Consider the following 21154-nt stretch of genomic DNA (forward strand, 5'->3'; position numbering starts at 1 on the left):
ACAGACACAAGCTTATTTATTTTGCCCTTGTTGATAAAGTCCAATCAAATTTTCAACGATTTTGGAATGCAGGTATGTAACAACAGATGCCTTAGTTATGTACATACCATATACTGTAGCTTGCCAGGAAATGTATTTTGAAAGTTTAAATGAGTGTTAAAAATATCAGGGAAATCTCAGTTTTCACATGGAAAAATCAGGGAATTTTATTTTGTGGATTGGGTGGCCACCCTGTCACGGCTTGGAGGAGAGTTACAGGCGACGGGAGTGCACCCAAGCGGGGCTAAAAAGATACACAGGCTGGCTCGCAAAAGACCTGGCAAAATCAGATCTAGGGCTGGGAATAGGATTGGGGAGACAGGTGTTACGCCCCTCGTGCCTCAAAGTTTAATTATTTTAAATTAATTAAAAAAAAGCCTTGGAAACTGCTGGGTAAGAAAAATGAGACAATTAAGTTATTGTCCAGAGGTGGCACGAGGTGGAGAACAAGATAATTTGGAACTCCCTGACACAAGCAACTGGGGAGTTGGTGGATCTTTTAAGGGAACAAGGTATATCATAAATAAATTAACACTACACAAGTAGCTTGGTCTATAGGTTCCCTGTTTTATTATTAAGGAATTTTGTGTTCGTATTATTCAAACCTGACAATAAAAATCTTAGTAAATAACAAAGTTAAAGGGGGCGCCCCAGGATTAATTAGAACAGTACATGTTACACCTTAGCAAAAATTATTACATAATTAAAAATTTGAAAATTGCACCAAATTTGAATGTCCCAACAATCACATCGATGATTAGTTTAATTGATTCTACATATTCTTGAGGAAAGCACTGTTCGCTGGTAGGCTATTCATTCGATTAATGTATTTCGTAGCTAGAAAGTGGGGGGGATGTTGATTTCACATTACCACCCGGGTCTTCAAAAAATTAACGTCGGGTCGCGGAAACCTCTCTTCTAACGTGACCCGCAGTGGAGGTGCAGGACCACGAGCTGGGGGCAATTTGTCTCTCCAGCACTTCGACCCTGTCTGAAACCCAAATCAAATCCAAAACGAATTAGACTTGCTTCCAGACCGTCCTATACCGTCGGCGCAAAAGGCCAACAAACGGGAATGGGGGGGGGAAAAGAAAAAAAATTACTCACCAACCAGGGTGTAGAGTTCGGAGCTCACTAGATGTCTCGCGCCGACATCAGGATGCCGCGGACCGAGAAATCAGGATGCGCGGACGAAACAGGAATTTTTAGAATTAAATAAGAAGAAATAAAAATTTAACTATGCATGACTTTTCTAAAAACTACCTCTGCCTGGCTACTGTACAAACGGGATCACATCCCTTAAGCAAACTGACTACATTCTCGTGCACGCGAAAATCACCGTTCCCGCAAAAAGCCTCTTAGCGCAGAGGACGTAGATGAGACGAGGTCAGTAGCAGAGGTCAGAGGGCTGAGTCCCCGCAATCGGCCAAAACCCCTAATTAAATCGGGCGGTAAGGCCCCGGGTCAAAGGAGGGGGTAGGTTCGGTTCTAAGCCGAAAATTTCCGAAGGAGTCCGAGGCGGTCGTGGCAACAACACGACATGCGCGCTCTCTACCGGACCGAAACGAAAACAAAGAACAATCGACTTCTCCGGGCCGCGAGAGGAAAGCATAGTGCCTTATGGCACCGCGACGCTGCCTTCTAGCGGCGTAAGGGGGAACTACTTGAGGTGGTGAGCAGACTTGCCACCAGGTGTCATGAGGGTAAGCTCTGCACGCTGGCGACCAGGCCCGCGGTTACTTTTTTTGCCGCTAGATGTCAGGGATGTGTCTGTCGGACCCGGGAGAAGGTTTTTGCGTCAGGTCATCGTCCCGTCCGGTCACTGCTCTTAGCTTAATTTCTCAGAACTAAAGTGAGGAGGAGAGAGAGGAAGGGGGGGCAGAAATAGCCACTAAGGTGGGAACGCAGCTCCACTGGAGACTGCTTCGTGACGAGACATGCTTTTCTCAGCAGGCCTCTACAAGGTAGCAGCTTGCAGCCCAGGAGCTGCTCAAAGCAGTTTTGGTCATGCAGGGAATTAAAATTACAAACTCGGGACGTGACTGCAGGCGAGAGAAATTTCAACCGGGCTGACCATGTCCACATTAGACAGCAAAATATCAGATTGGCCCCCTGGGAAGGGGCTTCGGTCCACTGGCACCAAGTTTAAATCGGTGGCGTACACCGGCCTAACAAAAAGTAAATCACCCCCATTAACCACCAGATAAATTAAAAAAATGGAAACCCCAAAAAAATTTAAAATTATAGAATAAATTAAAAAAGTGACGAAATGCCTAATTTCCAGCACACAGGCCTGACAAAGATTAAATGGGAGTGTACAAAGAGCGGAAAAAGTTAAGTTTTTAGCTGCAAAATTACTGGTAAAATTAATGTTTAAAAATTAAAATTCAAAATTGTGCCAAAAAAATTATTATTGCCAGCACAATACTGACATTAACTAAAATCAAGCGATACAAAGAAGTATTCATTGATTTGAAGAACAAACATATATCTACAGTCTTCAGTCGGATCACAGTCAGTATATCATACAAAGTTTGATCCAACAAATACAGTGTATTAATTAAATTTTTGGGACTGTCAGTGTTGGTTACTAGTGTTTAAGGAGATGACAGTGTAAACTATTTACAGTATTGTGTATGAAATATATCGAGTTGGTTCTGCACATTAAGTATGTTTGTTTAAATGTGTTTCAATTATAAGTAATATGTTTTGTAATATATCTGTTATCTTGCAGATATTCCATTCAGATAGGGGGGAAAATATTATGTAGTTAGGACTGGATAATGTGGACAAATCAGGAAAATCGACTGAAGTAAGTGGAATATTCGATATCTTGGGAAAAAAAATATTATTGTTTATGTGACACTTTGCAGTGAAAAATGTTTCGTAGATGAAAGAGAAAATAATGAACACCCTTGAATGTAATGTCAGTAATAACGTTATGTTTTACACAAGTACTTACATTAACACAGTGGCTCCCTAATATTTTACCAGCTCCCATTTATGAACACATTTATACTTCAGAAATTGAAGCATTTCATCCATTTGTCATGGCCTGATGTTGTCAGGACTATGTCCCTGTCAGCTACTTCTTTCTCTCTTAACACGTTCCTGATTTATGTTTTCTCTTGGCCCTGAGATATGTTCGAGATACAAAACAAGTGGTGCTTTTTAAGTAGCTCTTATTTTCTTCTTTGAGTTTATAATTTGCACTGAACTCGTGTTCATCTCAGTGAGCCTTCGGCTATCTTCGGCCTTCGTCGGTGTTAGTGTCGTGTTACTACCACCTCCCCTCTCCACATCCCGCTTACCCCTCCTGCTCACTCCAGTTTTCTGGTGACCCTCCCTCCTTCCCCTTCTTAGGAACAATTTTTTGCATGCGGATTTATTTCTTGCTTAATTTATATAAGCTCTTGCTCTCTTGCCTCTCGAATTACTTCACTTGAGTTCCTTGGACGAGCTTGTTGTCACGGCCGGTCTAGGGGTCGATCATGGGTGTCTTAGTTCGAATTCACGAGTAATGTGGCTCAGTGGCATATTGACCCGTGTTAGTTCTTTTATACTGTTTAAATTTTGTTTTGTTGCCACGTTCTAAATTGAGGTTTGGATTTACGGGTCTCTTAGCATTGGTTTATCTGGTTGTATTACCCATGATCGGCACCCGGATGACACGCATAGCATATTATTTACGTTAACTTAAATGATGCACTAGCCTTGCTTTGTAGAACCCTAACATTATGGTGTGTAAAGTTAGTCTCATGTTCTCATATTGTTTGTGCCTTGCACAGATAATTTTGCATAATGTTCATTCTCTAATGATAAGTGTTGCATTTGATTATTAGTAACTAACATCCACTAATTATTTATGTTTCGTTCATACGTTCCTTGTGTTGTACACACTTGTATTGTACACACACTATGTCAGTACGTCTCTTACATTCAACATACTGTATACACATATTATATTGTACACATATATACACTATTTGTATATATGTTCACTATGTTTCTAGGCAACTATCTTTGAAAGGTTTCGCCCATTTATTATGTTCAATGATTGCCTTATTTTAAATGTATCAAGGAAATTAATTTTCTCACGTAAAGTACATAGAACGTCATATGTCTATTACGTATGACATATAGTGTGTGTATCACGCTTATCCATGTATATTACTATTGTACCTTAGTGGAGTATATCTCCCATGTTATGTATTTAATTTATACCTATTTGTCTAAAATTCTTCTACTGCATCTATTATGAATAAATATGCCTTGCCTTTGAAATGGTTTTTCTTAATTAAATGTTCAAACACATAGGGAACTCAACACTTCTCACATTTTTCCTACCTGTAGGGACTTATTGGTACTTCTACATCTGTTTGTATTTCATCCCAGTCGCCGGCTGGAGCTTCTTTTGAAGGGGGTACAACGTCAATGTACGCTTCAAATTTTTCAACTTTGTACATATCTGAGTTTCTTGAAAATAGACTGCGACCTTCAGGTTTATCCCTATATGACAAGGTTTTTGAAACTCTCTTCTTTCCCCACCTCTAGCTCAGTTTGCATGGAAAGAGTAAATAACGCTCGCATGCTGGGTATGGCTGACCAGTTGCCATAGATCCAAGTACAACAGAAACCCGCATTAAATTTTTTACAGAATAATAACTAAACATTAAAGTGTTTAAAAGCACTTATGGTTGCAAATTTAATAGAAATAAAAATGCAAATGAAATAATTGGAACATTAGGCATGGTCATAATTTTTTTATTATGAAAAATACCTAATAACTTTATTGTTCCCTTTTTATTTTAACTACAATTTTTTAGCGCTCAGTCTATACCAACTGCTTTTGTTTAAATATCTATATACATAACAAATTATACCTAATTGTAAGAATAAAGTTACAGTTATTTTTATTGAAACTCTTAAAAGACTAATTAAAGCAAAGAAAACTTAAAACCAAGTAACACTTTATTTTCAAAATACTTACAGTAATAATTGTATAACTTATATTACATATTAATGCTAAATTTGAAATAGTGATGGTAAGCATTTTTATGAATAGATTAAGTAGTTTGTGACAATGCTAACACAATACAATACTTATATTTGATTTTGTGTACAAACTACATACCTGTAAATTACTTTTGAAAAATGTTAAATTTACAAAGTTCCAGTTGTTAATTCCTTGATCATTCACGGTTTTCCAATGTTACTTTTGGGATAACAGGTTTGAAAACAATAGCTAAAACTATTTAATTACTGGAATTTCCATTTTTTCCTAAATTATAATCATCTAAATGAAAGTCCACAAAACTGATCTCCATTTAATAGTTCCAATATTTACTCTCCCCAGTGGAGCTCGGCTCAACAGTGGCTCTCTCGACTTTTCGTCTCTGTCCACACACCTCCGTCCCAACGTACTGCTTTGCAATGCTCACATTTTCTTGATGCTGCAACACCATCCCAGATGCTCAGATCTACGCACATAAAGCCCATCCTGCCTGTCACCCAATATTGCTTGCCAAGGTTCTCACTTACAGTCTTCACTTCACTCATCTCGCAGGTCGGCCTTGCCTTTTGTACCCTCAGGTTCCCCCAGGGAAAGGTCTTGTAGCCCTCTGAAGTATCGCATTCTCAAAGCCGAACCTACCAGAGAAAGAGATAGGTACTCGGACTTCAAAGAAAGACGTTGGGTGGAGGATGGGGGAGGAGGATGTGGTTGTCAGAAAGTGGCACTAATGGAAGGGTGTTATAGTTGTAAGGGGAGGGACAGGTGCTACCTGTGTCTTGCGCCAGCTGAAGGAGGAGGGAGTTTTGTCTAGGAATTCACCAGGCTCACATGCTGTTCTTCTAGGCCGTATCTCTTATTAACCAGCCTTGTAACACTATATTGTTTATTAATGCTTTACTATGGGAAATTTTTTCTAATAATAGCACCGTTCGAGTTATAGAGTGCATAAGAAAGTTTGTTGGGTAGTAGTAATAAAAATGCAAAAACTACCAACCACAATTTTACGATTTATAATAATTCAACCTCTAAGGGGTAAAAAAAGGGATTACATTATTTCTTGTTCAAGTTAGGTAATTATTACTCCAAATCTAAACTAGCTTAAGAAAATTTACTGGGTACTAATAATAAATATACCAACAACAATTTTACCATTTAGCAAAATGCAACCTCTGGGGTGATAAGGTGGTAAATATTGTTTTAAGATAAATAATAACTCTAAATATAACTAAGCATAAGAATTTATGTTGGTTTCTAATAATAAACATACAAAAAATACTATAACGGTTCGTTATATACAAAAATAAACAGATGTTCAATGCCGATTGTAATTTTGTTGTTTTTATTTTTTTAAATAGAATGCACAGATGCATCCAAACCCTTTTCAATTCTTTCTCACTTGTTACACACATACATCTGCCTGTCGAAAAATGCTCGCAGCTTGCACGATGTGAATTAACTAAAAATAACGTCTTCAGTAACATTTTACTGCAAGTACACGAAATTAGTGCGGCCTTAAACATGACCGCACCCAGCGAAAACGAATTTCGCCACGAGCCAAAACGCTGACGTTGGTGATCACAATTTCTAATTTGGTACTGTCCGAATGAAATAAAAAGAAACTTAGGTTGACTTAATACTCTGTATGGCTCTGACCACCAACGTTAAATTATCTCTCCACAAATTCTACATAATTTGGCGAGAAGCCACCGAACGCGACCTACTGGTGCAGCAATCGGCAGACGACTGAGGAAGTCTTGCCACCGTCTCCTCCACGCAGGGAGGAGAAGTCACATGACCTCACCAACCAATCACACGCACACTTCATTCACACTTACAGATACAAGCCAATAGGAATACAGAACACATATTGAAAACAGTTTTCTTCCATAGAGCTAGGGACTTTACATTCTCCTTCTCTCTCCCACACCGTGAGACAGCAGTTATCACACATTTCCCACGACCAGTGGGGAATTCCAGCTTTTGTCTCTCTCTTACTGGGGAATCACTGTTCCTTTCTCACTTGCACTTACATGCTTATGCCTCTCTTTCTACACATCACCCCAGCCCAGACAAAGTCCCATGGTCTATAATTATATTGCAACACGTTAATTAAAATTAAGAACAGCAATCATAATACAAATAACTTGACAAAATTCAACTTATTTAGAAAATCCTGAAAAAGTAGGCCCAAACAGGCAAAAATCTAGTACAACGGCTCATTTGTGAATAATTACATAAAAAATAGTAATGATTAAAAATGTCTAATAAAATACAAAATACCTTCTTAAAACACAAAGCAAGTGCAAACATCAACCCTAAAATACATGAAAACGGTAAAATATAATTAGAAAGATTTTTTAAGAAATATTTACATGCATAAAAAATAGTTTAAAAGAAAAATATTTAGCTAGGAGGGCAGGGTTCTTGCAACGTTACATTACCCTCCCAACTTTTCAATTAAATTAACACTACATTTAATTGAAAAGTTACAAAAGTGAAAAACTAACCTGTACAAAATAAATACAAAAAACATCCTTAGAAATAAATGCACCCAGTTGTTACTACCCTTGTTTATATAGAAATTCAAAAAACTTAGTTAAAAATTGCAATAACATCAATTCTTTGTCAAAAGGCCAAAAATTTAAAAACATATCTCTTACTACAAAGTGTCAACAACTCTTTACTAAAGGTCATCTCCCTCTCATTTGTGCATAATACAAATAACTTTGAAACTGGTTTCTCTACAAGCTTCAAGCAGACACCCCCTGGTCAACAAAGAATCTTCAATAACAACAAAAAACTCGGAACAACTTACTGTAACAACCGTGGAAACCTCAACACCAGCTGCAATAAACTCCAGAAGTTACATCTCCATGACTACCTTAACGACGACTACAAATCTTCAACTTCAGGAATTACGTCTCCATGACCACCTTAACGACGACAAATACAAAAACTTCTTTCAAAAATAACCTCAAAACAAATTATCTCCTTTAAAAACAGCTGTTACTATAATTCTCTGCTGCATATGACAAACTCCTCAAATCCCCTGGAACAACCACTTTAACCCACAATTCAACCAATATCTCCACTCTTCATATCTGCACTAACAAAAACTTGACAACACTATCACTTCAAAATTGTTGACACAAAATTTCCTAAATTCCAACACCAAAAAAAACAACTTATCAAATTCTAAGTATCTTATCAATACCTCTATCATAACTTCAAACACGGGATAACACTTATTTCAAATTTAGAACTAGTCTGCTCAACATTGATAACCCAATGCATCACTTCCTAAGAAACAGTAATTCACATAGTAAACTTTAAAAACTTTTTTATAACCCACTACATCATCACTTATCATATTCAAACTTTCTTATTAAAATGTTACACGACCTCATCATTTATCAAAATACACAAAAAAAAAATACACAAAGTTCTACCAACTTCCTTCTCCTTCCTTCCTAACTCCCGAGCTAGCCGAAAGGTAAGGGGCGCTCAATTATAACCCTTTTTAGCTGCTAGTCAGCTCGGCTAACCTATTACCAAATTACACAAAAAATACACCAAGGTTATTCCAACCTCCTCTATCATTCCTTCCTAACTCCTGAGCTAGCCGAAAGGTAAGGGGCGCCCAACTACAACCCTTTTTAGCTGCTAGTCAGCTCGGCTAACCTACTTCACATAAAAAATACACAAACTTAATTCTGTTATCAACACACTGCATTTCCTTTTGTTGACATTATTCACTTACATTTCTTAGTATCATTAACTATAATATAAAAAATACACAAAAACATCATTATCATCACCCAAAAAAAAAAATACCCAGTTCTTTTTCCTCCAACTTCCTTCTCAATAATTCCTAACTCCTGAGCTAGCCTTTTAGCTGCTAGTCAGCTCGGCTAACCTATTACCAAATTACACAAAAAATTATACAAAGTTTTACCAACTTCCTTCTCCTTCCTTCCTAACTCCTGAGCTAGCCGAAAGGTAAGGGGCACCCAGCTACAACCCTTTTAGCTGCTAGTCAGCTCGGCTAACCTACTAATGAAATTAGAAACAAAAAAATTATTCAAAGCCATACACAAATACACACAGCACTTGTCATTTCACATCAAACTTTAAGCTTTACATACCTCACTTAAATTTCTACAAACAACAAATTGACAATTCTACAGTAATGGCAAGACAAACACTTCATTAAGATATAGTTGTATGCTTCTATTCTTCAAAAACAAATTACATGAACTAATGCCCTTCCTTAGGTTTGAAACCATATCTTCCCTTTCAGCAACAGCAGCATAAAATTAACATAGATGAGGGGTGGGAGCGACCAAGGAGAAGGGACGCACCCTTGCAAAAAACAAAACATCGGACTCCATGGCGGAAACATATTTAAAATTAACCTCCTGGCCCCCCAGCTGCCTCACAAACCACATTACACAAAGAACATTTGCTGCTTATTTAGGGAAATACAAAAAATTCACCTAAACTGTGGCCATCATGAACACACAAAAATCTGCTTCTGCAGCTTCAAAACTCGACGACAGTTATTCATTAACGTTTAGCATTACATTTCATACCTTTAATATAGGATGTTGTCACCCTGTCATTCAATCCAAAACATTTATCATTACAAATGTGTGGCACTTTAATTTAAAATATTAAACCTTTTCAAAATTGTAACTTTTCCCAAAAACATAACTCAATAAATTTCAGTTAACACCTTCCCATGACACAACATTAAACAAACAAACCATTACCCAAGTGCAATGCAATTCTCACAATGTAAAGCATTTCTTCACATAATATTTAGTAACTGTCTACTCAAAAAGAATTCATACTATTATTAAGTACTATTATTGTTTTAAAACAGAAACTATTCACATTAACTTTGATGTAGTATTTATCTTTCTTCTCTTTAAGAATCTTGTAAAAAATTGCTGTCATAAATCTTATTTGTACATTCCTATATTATACTATAACTATTCTTCAAAAAAAATACAAAAACTCTACAAAATACAAAACATAACTAAAAAGTATACAATTCAAACAAAAAATCTGAAAAACATTTAAAAAAAAAAAGCAAAATTTGCAAAAAAATTTAAAAACATCAAACACAACAAAACTAGATTTGACTCCACCCCTCCATCTAGGCAGTGGGCCAAACAAGTCTACACACAGTTTCCAGAGGTTGCATTACCCCTGTACATTTACTACTCATTTCTTATGTCTTTGCACATACCAAAAAACTGCTTACTATCTTGGCTACAGTTCTGTACACATGTTTCCACACAAAAAACCTCTGAACATGTTTCACAGTTTTTCTCGCATGGATCAGTGCGAAAATTTTAGTCTGTACACTATTCGGCATACACAACCCACATTTTGGTACCATACTGTTATGAAAAAATTTTCCTTTTATCATTTCTCCACAATTTGCGAAACTCAATTCACTGATTATCTCCTCAGAAAAATCATCTTTAAGTTTATCTGAGAACGTTTTCATTTCAATCTCTATTTCCTTCATTTGTTTACACAAAATCCTGATTCCATGTGTATTACCTCTACATTTACTAATTTTTTCATCCCCATTGACCAAACATTCCCCGTTTACCTCATCTAGGAATTTTTCACGTTTATTCTCAATGTTTACATGCTCATGTACATCATGCACAATAAATTCAACATTTTCTTTTGACACAATTATTTCCCTTTCACATGTTTCTACATTTGCTTTATTTGCACACTCATCTACTTTGTTTGTACACGTGGCTACCTGTTCATTAAATTTAATTTTAAAGTCATCAAGTTTGTTCTCCACCCTGCCAAATTCCTGTCGCAACTGTGTACAAATTTCGCTCCTAAACTTCGCAATCTCTTGTGAATTTACCTCAATTTTGTGAGTTGCCTGATCTATTTTGATATTGGTTTAATTCTGTCCCTGTTTTAATTCCTGTGTCATGTCCCGCATCATTTCTCTCATCATATTTAATAACAGCTGATCATTTGAAACTGACCCCCCCATTACCCTAACTGGGCTACTAATTGTCATAATGTAATATACAAATTACAAAAATTTTAACACAAATCTTAGTTGAATGCTCAACACAAAAGAAAAATGCAAACAATTAATTTAGTTCCATTTTTCGACTTGCTATTTTCGGCGATTCATCGTGCGATGTGACGATCTCGATGTCTGGCAATGAGGTCCTGAAGTCCTGCGATGAGACAGGCCTGAAGTCCCATGGTGCCTTGGGTCACTGTGTCCCGCGATGTACCGCTTTCCGCCGTTTCTCTGGAACACTTCACTCGCTGAAACAGCCCGTCGTCTCTTGCAGCATTCGTCGCTCAGCTACACACAGTTCTGGATACACTTTGCATTTTTCTACTAAACTGTTCCATATTAGTCGTAAATTTTTTGTCCTTTGAGGTTATCGTAGTCACGAACTGTTTTAAGAATGTTTATATTTTCTCCTTCGCTGCCGAAATGTCCGTCTTAATCTCAGGGTCGTGTCCAAATCCAAGCCGCGCGGCCGGGCGCCAAATATAACGGTTCGTTATATACAAAAATAAACAGATGTTCAACGCTGATTGTAATTTTGTTGTTTTTATTTTTTTAAATAGAATGCACAGACGAATCCAAACCCTTTTCAATTCTTTCTCACTCGTTCCACACGTACATCTGCCTGTCGAAAAATGCTCGCAGCTTGCATGATGTGAATTAACTAAAAATAACGTCTTTCAGTAACATTTTACTGCAAGTACACGAAATTAGTGCGGCCTTAAACATGACCGCACCCAGCGAAAACGAATTTCGCCACGAGCCAAAACGCCGACGTCGGTGATCACAATTTATAATTTGGTACTGTCCGAATGAAATAAAAAGAAACTTAGGTTGACTTAATACTCGGCATGGCTCTGACTACCAACGTTAAATTATCTCTCCACAAATTCTACATAATTTGGCGAGAAGCCACTGAACGCGACCTACTGGTGCAGCAATCGGCAGACGACTGCTGAAGTCCTGCCACCGTCTCCTCCACGCAGGGAGAAGAAGTCACATGACCTCACCGACCAATCACATGCACGCTTCATTCACTCTACAAATCACAAGCCAATAGGAAAACAGAACACACATGGAAAACAGTTTTCTCTCCATAGAGCCAGGGACTTTACATTCTCCTTCTCTCTCCCACACCGTGAGACAGCAGTTATCACACATTTCCCACGACCCGTGGTGAATCCCAGCTTTTATTTCTGTTGGCGGGGAATCACTGTTTCTTTCTCACTCACACTTACAGGCCTCTTATGCCTCTCTCTCTAATTATCACACCAGACACAGTCCCGTGTTCTAGAATCATTCAACACGTTAATGAACATTACAAACAGCAATCATAATACAAATTACTTTACAAAATTAAACTTATTTAGAAAAAACCTAAAAAAGTAGGCCAAAAACCGGCAAAAATCTAGTACAGCAACTTCTTTGTGAATAATTACATAAAAAATAGTAATGATTGAAAATTTCTCATAAAATACAAGGTACACTCTTAAAACTCAAAGCAAGTGCAAACATCAACCCTAAAATACATGACAACGGTAAAAATATTCTTACCAAGACTTTTTAAGAAATGTTTACATTCATGAAAATAGTTTAAAAGAAAATTATTTAGCTAGGAGGGCAGGGTATTGCAACGTTACAAATTGTCTTCTTAATTTGAATGTCAAGTGTGCAAAAATAATTTTTAATGTTCTACCAGTGGATAGTTATTTACACACACACACACAATTAAAATTAAAATATTTGCATCCGTCAGGGATCAAAGCAAGGACGTGAGTCTATCAATTCAATCAGTAAATTGAGTGATTTTTGATTATTTTTGAACTTTTTCACAAATTTCTAGGTGAAATAATGACTTAATGAAGGCTGGTAAACAAGGAGCCTATGCTGCTTTTAGGATTTTGAACATGATTTATTGATATTATTTTTTACATAAAATTAAAGTATTTGCATCGGTCAAGGATTGACCCAAGTACTGGAACCAATTTAATCAATCATTATTTTAATAAGTTTTTTTTGTTGAATTTTAGAATTTTTCCCGAATTTCAAGCTAAATTATATCGAATTTACAAGTTGGCTTCCAAATTTCTAGATGGGGGTGTCACAGTAATAATAAATGATTACTGCACTCTAGCGGATAGGGTAAACATTATATTAACATGTTGGCAGTGCACTCTATCATATGAAAATAGATGGTGGACTCCAGCAGATGAAAAAAAAAATGGTGGACGTGGCCTCATACTAGTTGGCGATGTATATATACCCTGGCATTAGTGGTGAAAGGTCAGTCTGCCTGCGGCTTCCATGGAGATAGGATCTGTTGTCATTTTTTAGTTTTGCCCTCATTGTGTACGTACTGAAGACGTAAGTGCATGTTTTAAATAATATTTAGTTAAATTTTGATTAATTTTTTTTTATAAAATTAATTTTTTTTCCGATTTTCTAGCATAAAAATTATGGATTTTCAAGATGGTGTAGCATTACAAAAATGCAACAATCTAGAATCCAAGATGGCGTGCATAACGAAATTTGCATCATTTCTAGAATCCAAGATGGAGACTATAACGAAACGTGCAACAGTGTTTTAAAATAATATTTAATTAAATTTTGAATAATTCATTGTTTTTTATAAATTATATAATTTTTTTCTTTGAAATCAGATAATAATTACGGATTTTAAAAATGGCGGAAGTGTAATCATACTGGCTGTGATATATATACCTTAGCTTTAGTGGTGGGAGGTCAGTTGGTCAGTGGCTTCCGTGGAGGAAGGATCTATCGTCATTTTTATTTTTTGCCCTGACCAAGTTTAAACCGAGGACTCCATGATGTAAGCGCGTTTTAAAAATTTTTATTAAAATTTGATTCATTAATTTTTTTATAAATTTTAATTTTTTTGCCATTAAAATCTGTTAATTATCACGGATTTTCAAGATAGTGGGTGTAACGAAAAGTGTAACCATCTAGAATCCAAGATGGCAGGTGTAATGAAATATGCAATGTTTCTAGAATCCAAGAAGGTGACTAACGAAATGTGCAACAGTGTTTTAATCTAATTTTATTAATTTTTTAATTAAATTTTTTTATGAATTTTAAAATTATTCTCGATATTATAGCATAAAAATTACAGATTTTCAAGATGGCGGCCATAATGTAAATTCCAAGATGGAGGTTATGGCGTCCTAATTGAGAAGGTGCGGCTTGGAGTGGCTAGTCGTTAAGGAATTTAAGCTATTTGTAGGAATTTCAAAGCCGTTGGCATTTTTAAGGACAAATATGGGAAATTTCCCCTCATAACAGGAATTTTTGCTTCGCAATCAGGAAATTTTAGGAATTTTGAGTCAATTTGAGTCATTTTTTAGTCCAAAAATGGCTGTCGTGACAATAGATGGCAGTCAGCTCCGGCTCCACAAGCCGAAGCTTGGACCAGCATGCCAATTACCTACTTCTTTAATGCAATGCATTTTGATTATGCTTGATGCAGTTATCTGCATCTTGAGTAGCCTTGCATGTGAGTTGACAAGTAAGAGACTTTTGACAGCGATAATAACTGAAAGGTACAGCAGCGGTCTTCTTGACTGGTGGTGTCATGTATCAAATCCTAAAATGTTGGTAATGTTTAACCTAAAACATTTTGAACATCAATTAAGTAAAACTTATATTTACTGTTCATTGTGGAAAAGGTACATGTGTAATCCATTATCATAAAATTTTTATCTTTTTAGGTTATTAGTACAGTTTCGTAAAGTTCTGTTCTGTTATGTTCTGTTCTGTTTTTCCAGTTCTGCTAGCAGCCACAATCAGCAGCAAATCTTTCCAAACTGACCATGCGAAATATACAAGAAAAAACTTAGATTCAGTGAAAAGCACTATTTTCCCAGTATCTACAGCAGGTGTGCAATCAAGTATTCTCTTCGAATCAAAAAAACTGAACCAGTACAATGATTTTTCAGGGATAATTGATCAGGCTGGTCAACCAAATGAAAAAATTATAAACATCCATAATCTTATCCAGAGCAGTAAGAACAGTTCCTTAAATATAACATGTTCAACTGATGTGGGTGAATTTAATCAAGCTATTGTAAACTCATTTACATGTTACATGTGCAAAGCTAGTTATCAAAATACTTGCTCATTAAAGCAACATTTTATCCACAAACATGTTACAGAATATTCTATTAAAGACTGTAAGAAAAAGGGTGTACTAAACAGGAAGAGAAGAAAAATGTTTTCACATGCAAAGTCTTCTAAAACTGATCTATTTTCTCATAAAAAAACTTTGAAAAAACACATTCATACACACACAGGTGAGAAACCTTTTTCATGTTCAGTATGCAGTGCAAACTTTTCTCAGAAATCTATTTTGAATACTCACATGCTCACACACACAGGTGAGAAACCATATTCATGTTCAGTGTGCAGTGCAAAATTTTCTCATAAAAGTTCTTTGATAGAACACTTGCGTACACACACAGGTGAGAAACCTTTTTCATGTTCAGTATGCAGTGCAAAATTTTCTCGGAAATCTATTTTGAATTCTCACATGCGCACACACACAGGTGAGAAACCTTTTTCATGTTCTGTATGCAGTGAAAAATTTTCTCACAAATCACATTTGAATACTCACATGCGCACACACACAGGTGAGAAACCTTTTTCATGTTCAGTATGCAGTGCAAAATTTTCTCACAAACCACATTTGAATTCTCACATGAGTAAACACACAGGTGAGAAACCATTTTCATGTTCAGTATGCAGTGCAAAATTTTCTCGGAAATCTCATTTAAATCCTCACATGCGTAAACACACAGGTGAGAAACCATTTTCATGTTCAGTGTGTGGTGCAAAATATTCTTGGAAAAGAAGCTTAGATTTGCATATGCTTACACACACAGGTGAGAAACATTTTCATGTTCAGTGTGTGGTGCAAAATATTCTTGGAAAACAAGCTTAGATTCACATATGCTTACACACACAGGTGAGAAACCATTTTCATGTTCAGTATGCAGTGCAAAATTTTCTCAGAAACCATATTTGAATTATCACATGCGTAAACACACAGGTGAGAAACCATTTTCATGTTCAGTATGTAGTGCAAATTTTTCTCAGAAACCTTATTTGAATTCACCCATGCGTAAACACACAGGTGAGAAACCATTTTCATGTTCAGTGTGTGGTGCAAAATATTCTTGGAAATTAAGCTTAAATTCGCATATGCTTACACACACAGGTGAGAAACCATTTTCATGTTCAGTATGCAGTGCAAAATTTTCTCGGAAATCTATTTTGAATTCTCACATGCGCACACACACACAGGTGAGAAACCATTTTCATGTTCAGTATGCAGTGCAAAATTTTCTCAGAAACCTCATTTGAATTCTCACATGCGTAAACACACAGGTGAGAAACCTTTTTCATGTTCAGTGTGTGGTGCAAAATATTCTTGGAAAACAAGCTTAGATTCGCATATGCTTACACACACAGGTGAGAAACCATTTTCATGTTCATTATGTGATGCAAAATTTTCTTGGAAAGTAAGCTTAAATTCGCATATGCTTACACACACAGGTTAGAAACCATTTTCATGTTCATCATGCGATGCAGAATATTCTTGGAAAGTAAACTTAAATTTGCATATGCTTACACACACAGGTGAGAAACCTTTTTCATGTTCATTATGTGATGCAAAATTTTCTTGGAAAGTAAGCTTAAATTCGCATATGCTTACACACACAGGTTAGAAACCATTTTCATGTTCATCATGCGATGCAAAATATTCTTGGAAAGTAAACTTAAATTTGCATATGCTTACACACACAGGTGAGAAACCTTTTTCATGTTCAGTGTGTGGTGCAAAATATTCTTGGAAAACAAGCTTAGATTCGCATATGCTTACACACACAGGTGAGAAACCATTTTCATGTTCAGTATGCAGTGCAAAATTTTCTCGGAAATCTATTTTTAATTCTCACATGCGCACACACACAGGTGAGAAACCATTTTCATGTTCAGTATGCAGTGCAAAATTTTCTCAGAAACCTCATTTGAATTCTCACATGCGTAAACACACAGGTGAGAAACCTTTTTCATGTTCAGTGTGTGGTGCAAAATATTCTTGGAAAACAAGCTTAGATTCACATATGCTTACACACACAGGTGAGAAACCATTTTCATGTTCATTATGTGATGCAAAATTTTCTTGGAAAGTAAGCTTAAATTCGCATATGCTTACACACACAGGTTAGAAACCATTTTCATGTTCATCATGCGATGCAAAATATTCTTGGAAAGTAAACTTAAATTTGCATATGCTTACACACGGGTGAGAAACCTTTTTCATGTTCAGTATGCAGTGCAAAATTTTCTCGGAAATCTATTTTGAATTCTCACATGCGCACACACACACAGGTGAGAAACCATTTTCATGTTCAGTATGCAGTGCAAAATTTTCTCAGAAATCTATTTTGAATTCTCACATGCGCACACACACACAGGTGAGAAACCATTTTCATGTTCAGTATGCAGTGCAAAATTTTCTCAGGAACCTCATTTGAATTCTCACATGCGTAAACACACAGGTGAGAAACCTTTTTCATGTTCAGTGGGTGGTGCAAAATATTCTTGGAAAACAAGCTTAGATTCGCATATGCTTACACACACAGGTGAGAAACCATTTTCATGTTCATTATGTGATGCAAAATTTTCTTGGAAAGTAAGCTTAAATTCGCATATGCTTACACACACAGGTTAGAAACCATTTTCATGTTCATCATGCGATGCAAAATATTCTTGGAATGTAAACTTAAATTTGCATATGCTTACACACACAGGTGAGAAACCTTTTTCATGTTCAGTATGCAGTGCAAAATTTTCTCGGAAATCTATTTTGAATTCTCACATGCGCACACAGACACAGGTGAGAAACCATTTTCATGTTCAGTATGCAGTGCAAAATTTTCTCAGAAATCTATTTTGAATTCTCACATGCGCACACACACACACAGGTGAGAAACCATTTTCATGTTCAGTATGCAGTGCAAAATTTTCTCAGAAACCTCATTTGAATTCTCACATGCGTAAACACACAGGTGAGAAACCTTTTTCATGTTCAGGGTGTGGTGCAAAATATTCTTGGAAAACAAGCTTAGATTTGCATATGCTTACACACGGGTGAGAAACCTTTTTCATGTTCAGTGTGTGGTGCAAAATATTCTTGGAAAACAAGCTTAGATTTGCATATGCTTACACACACAGGTGAGAAACCTTTTTCATGTTCAGTGTGTGGTGCAAAATATTCTTGGAAAACAAGCTTAGATTCGCATATGCTTACACACACAGGTGAGAAACCATTTTCATGTTCAGTATGCAGTGCAAAATTTTCTCAGAAACCATATTTGAATTATCACATGCGTAAACACACAGGTGAGTTACCTTTTTCATGTTCAGTATACAGTGCAAAATTTTCTCAGAAATCTCATTTGCATTTTTATATGTTTACTCACACGGGTGAGAAACCATTTTTATGTATAGTATGCAGTCAAAGTTTCCTCGGAAAGATAGCTTAAATTTACAAATGCTTATAGACACGTTAGAAATCTTTGTTTTGGTTCAATATGTCGTGCAAAATTTTCCATAATGTACACATGTGCACACTGCACACACAGATAAGAGGTACTATAAGGCTATAAAGTGTCATTGGTACACGAATCATTGTAATATTTACAGTTTACATATTCAAAAGCATACTAAAATCAAATTGAGATTTTGAAGAACCAAAATATACAATTGTAAGAAAATAATTTGTACAATCCTTCAAATGTTATCAAGTTTCATAGTTTTTATTTTTAGTTTGTTTATTTTTGAAGAAAAAAAATATTAAAGATACACATATTTTTATAAATATATGCAGGTTTAACTTTAACAGCATGTATACAATATGGACTAAAAAAAGGTACAATATGATTACTATGTACTTAAATACTATGTAAATTGAGCAGGACTTGGGATTGATATTGCTCTAGTACACTAGGTAAACTGCATAAAGGAAACCTGAGATTATCCTTTCCCGTTGTCACCATGTACCAACACCTACTTTACAAACTTATTTTCCACATTCAGTGGTAGTTTTGCCTTTCTGCATTATATACCATAAACTCTTTTGTAGTTTTAATAATAGATTTATACTTGCTAATATTGTCCATTTCCATTATTTTATACTGTATTGTATTAAAAATGATTTTACTAGGTAATATGATGGATCCTTATTTTTAACTGTATAGTGATGTGTTGAATGGGTATTAGTTTATTGTGGCTAGTGTCATAGTGGATGTTTTTGAATTTATTTTGATTATTTATTAATTGATATTGATATTGTGTATTCATTTATAAAAGTGAGAATTTCTAAAATTATAGTGCAAAATGTCTTTTAAAGATTCAATTGCAAATCTCAGGTATAAATTATTACATTTTCTTTATATTGTGCTGTTTTTGTATCACTGTACAAATAATGCAAGATAAAGACATTACAAATTATACTAAATCAATTAATACCATAATGTTCACTTTGAAATAAAAGGATTATGTGAAATAGTACCTAATCAATGGTACTAAAATGTCTTTGAAACTGTTTTTATTATGTTATGTACTAGAGACCCGCCCCGGCTTCGCATGGGTGCAATACTGATAGTAAATATACTACAGAATGTCTTTATATACATAATTAATAATACTCAGTAATGTAAGTACTTGTATAAATAGTTATAATATTTACTATTTGTTCGACTAAAAACAAAAGATATGCAGTGATCGCCGCTGCAGTTCGTATGCCGCACGTGTGCCGACATCCCCTCTCGTCCTTGTGTCTCCTTCCTTCCCCTCTTATAGTTCCTCTGTCTTGCCTCCTGCATTCCCCTCATTTCCCCTCGCCCGCCGCGCGCCTACGCATTCTGTATGACTTCTGTTAAATAGGCTGAAAATTTGCATTGAGGCCTTCTCCGTTTTTCGCTCGTTGGGTTAACACTTAGGCCGTGGTAGCATCAGCCCGTGCTGATAGCGTACCGGTGATGTAGCGAGCGTTTAAAATCTTTAGGGTGCAACGAGATCTTGGGCATGGCCTGAGTAAGTAATTTTGATATTGGTTCTTGTTGAGCGCATGGCAGGTGCGACGTTAAATGTCAGTGCCCTTCTTAACGTAGTTTAACATTTTTGGTTGGCTGTCTCTAATTTCTGTTAACTAGTTTGTGTTCTGTGAAGGTCACGACGAGAGTATACGAATCCTCTGGCCATGTCCGTTTAAAGATTCTCGGTTGCCTGATATATTATTTTGGGTAAATCTTCATTTTTGAAATCAACTAATTATTTTGCTTGTGCCATGTGTGGCCATGTAACTGATTAGTGTCACTTAGCTTTGTGTTCCGCGTCTCCCCAGTTGACTGGTTTGCGTGACCTTATGTGCCTGCTCCCTCGGTTGTAGGCAATATTGATCTTTCGGCTATGGATTAAAGTGCACTGTATTTGGCACGTTTGAATTATAGTTAAATTATTTAATTGCCATTTGTTTCACTTTATATATCTTGTATCGTAATCGTTCATGTTTAGTGTGCATGTACACGCTTGAATATTATATCATAATATCATGTCTATATTTTGTGCTAGTGCGCTAGCATTGTGCTGAACTTTGTATAATCTTGTTATTCTTGTTATCTTGTTATGTTAGGGTTATTTCTATTTATCAATTCATGTTTTGTAGGACTCTTCACGTGTCTTTAACAAGTGGTGTAATTAACCTGTTATCATTAAATGCTATGTTGGCCCTAACCAACTGTTATCTTTCAACTAATGGTTACTCTGGGACCTAATCCAGCTTAGGTTTTTTTTGTATAACTTTTTTTATGTTCGTCGCGCGCAAGTTTGTAGTTTACTGGGATTGCGCGATTCCTCCCAGTACGCTGCAGATAATCAACAATTATCAACAACAAAAGATACCTATATATATATATATATATTGTTACGAATGTGAGCAAGGCCGG

At 36.1% G+C, this 21154-nt stretch overlaps 1 protein-coding gene across 1 annotated transcript in view; it reads left to right on the forward strand.

Annotated features, from left to right (window-relative positions):
• LOC134527964 (gastrula zinc finger protein XlCGF57.1-like) overlaps positions 1-20797 on the forward strand; it is a 192284-nt gene extending 171487 nt beyond the window's left edge. Inside the window, exon 5 of the mRNA XM_063361071.1 lies at positions 14909-20797. Within this exon, the coding sequence (XP_063217141.1) occupies positions 14909-16080 (1172 nt within the window). The 3' untranslated portion in view covers positions 16081-20797. The remainder of the gene's footprint in view (positions 1-14908) is intronic.
• The last annotated feature ends 357 nt before the right edge of the window (positions 20798-21154 follow it).

This window comes from Bacillus rossius, chromosome 1 (genome assembly GCF_032445375.1).
Source record: "Bacillus rossius redtenbacheri isolate Brsri chromosome 1, Brsri_v3, whole genome shotgun sequence".
NCBI lineage: Eukaryota > Metazoa > Arthropoda > Insecta > Phasmatodea > Bacillidae > Bacillus > Bacillus rossius.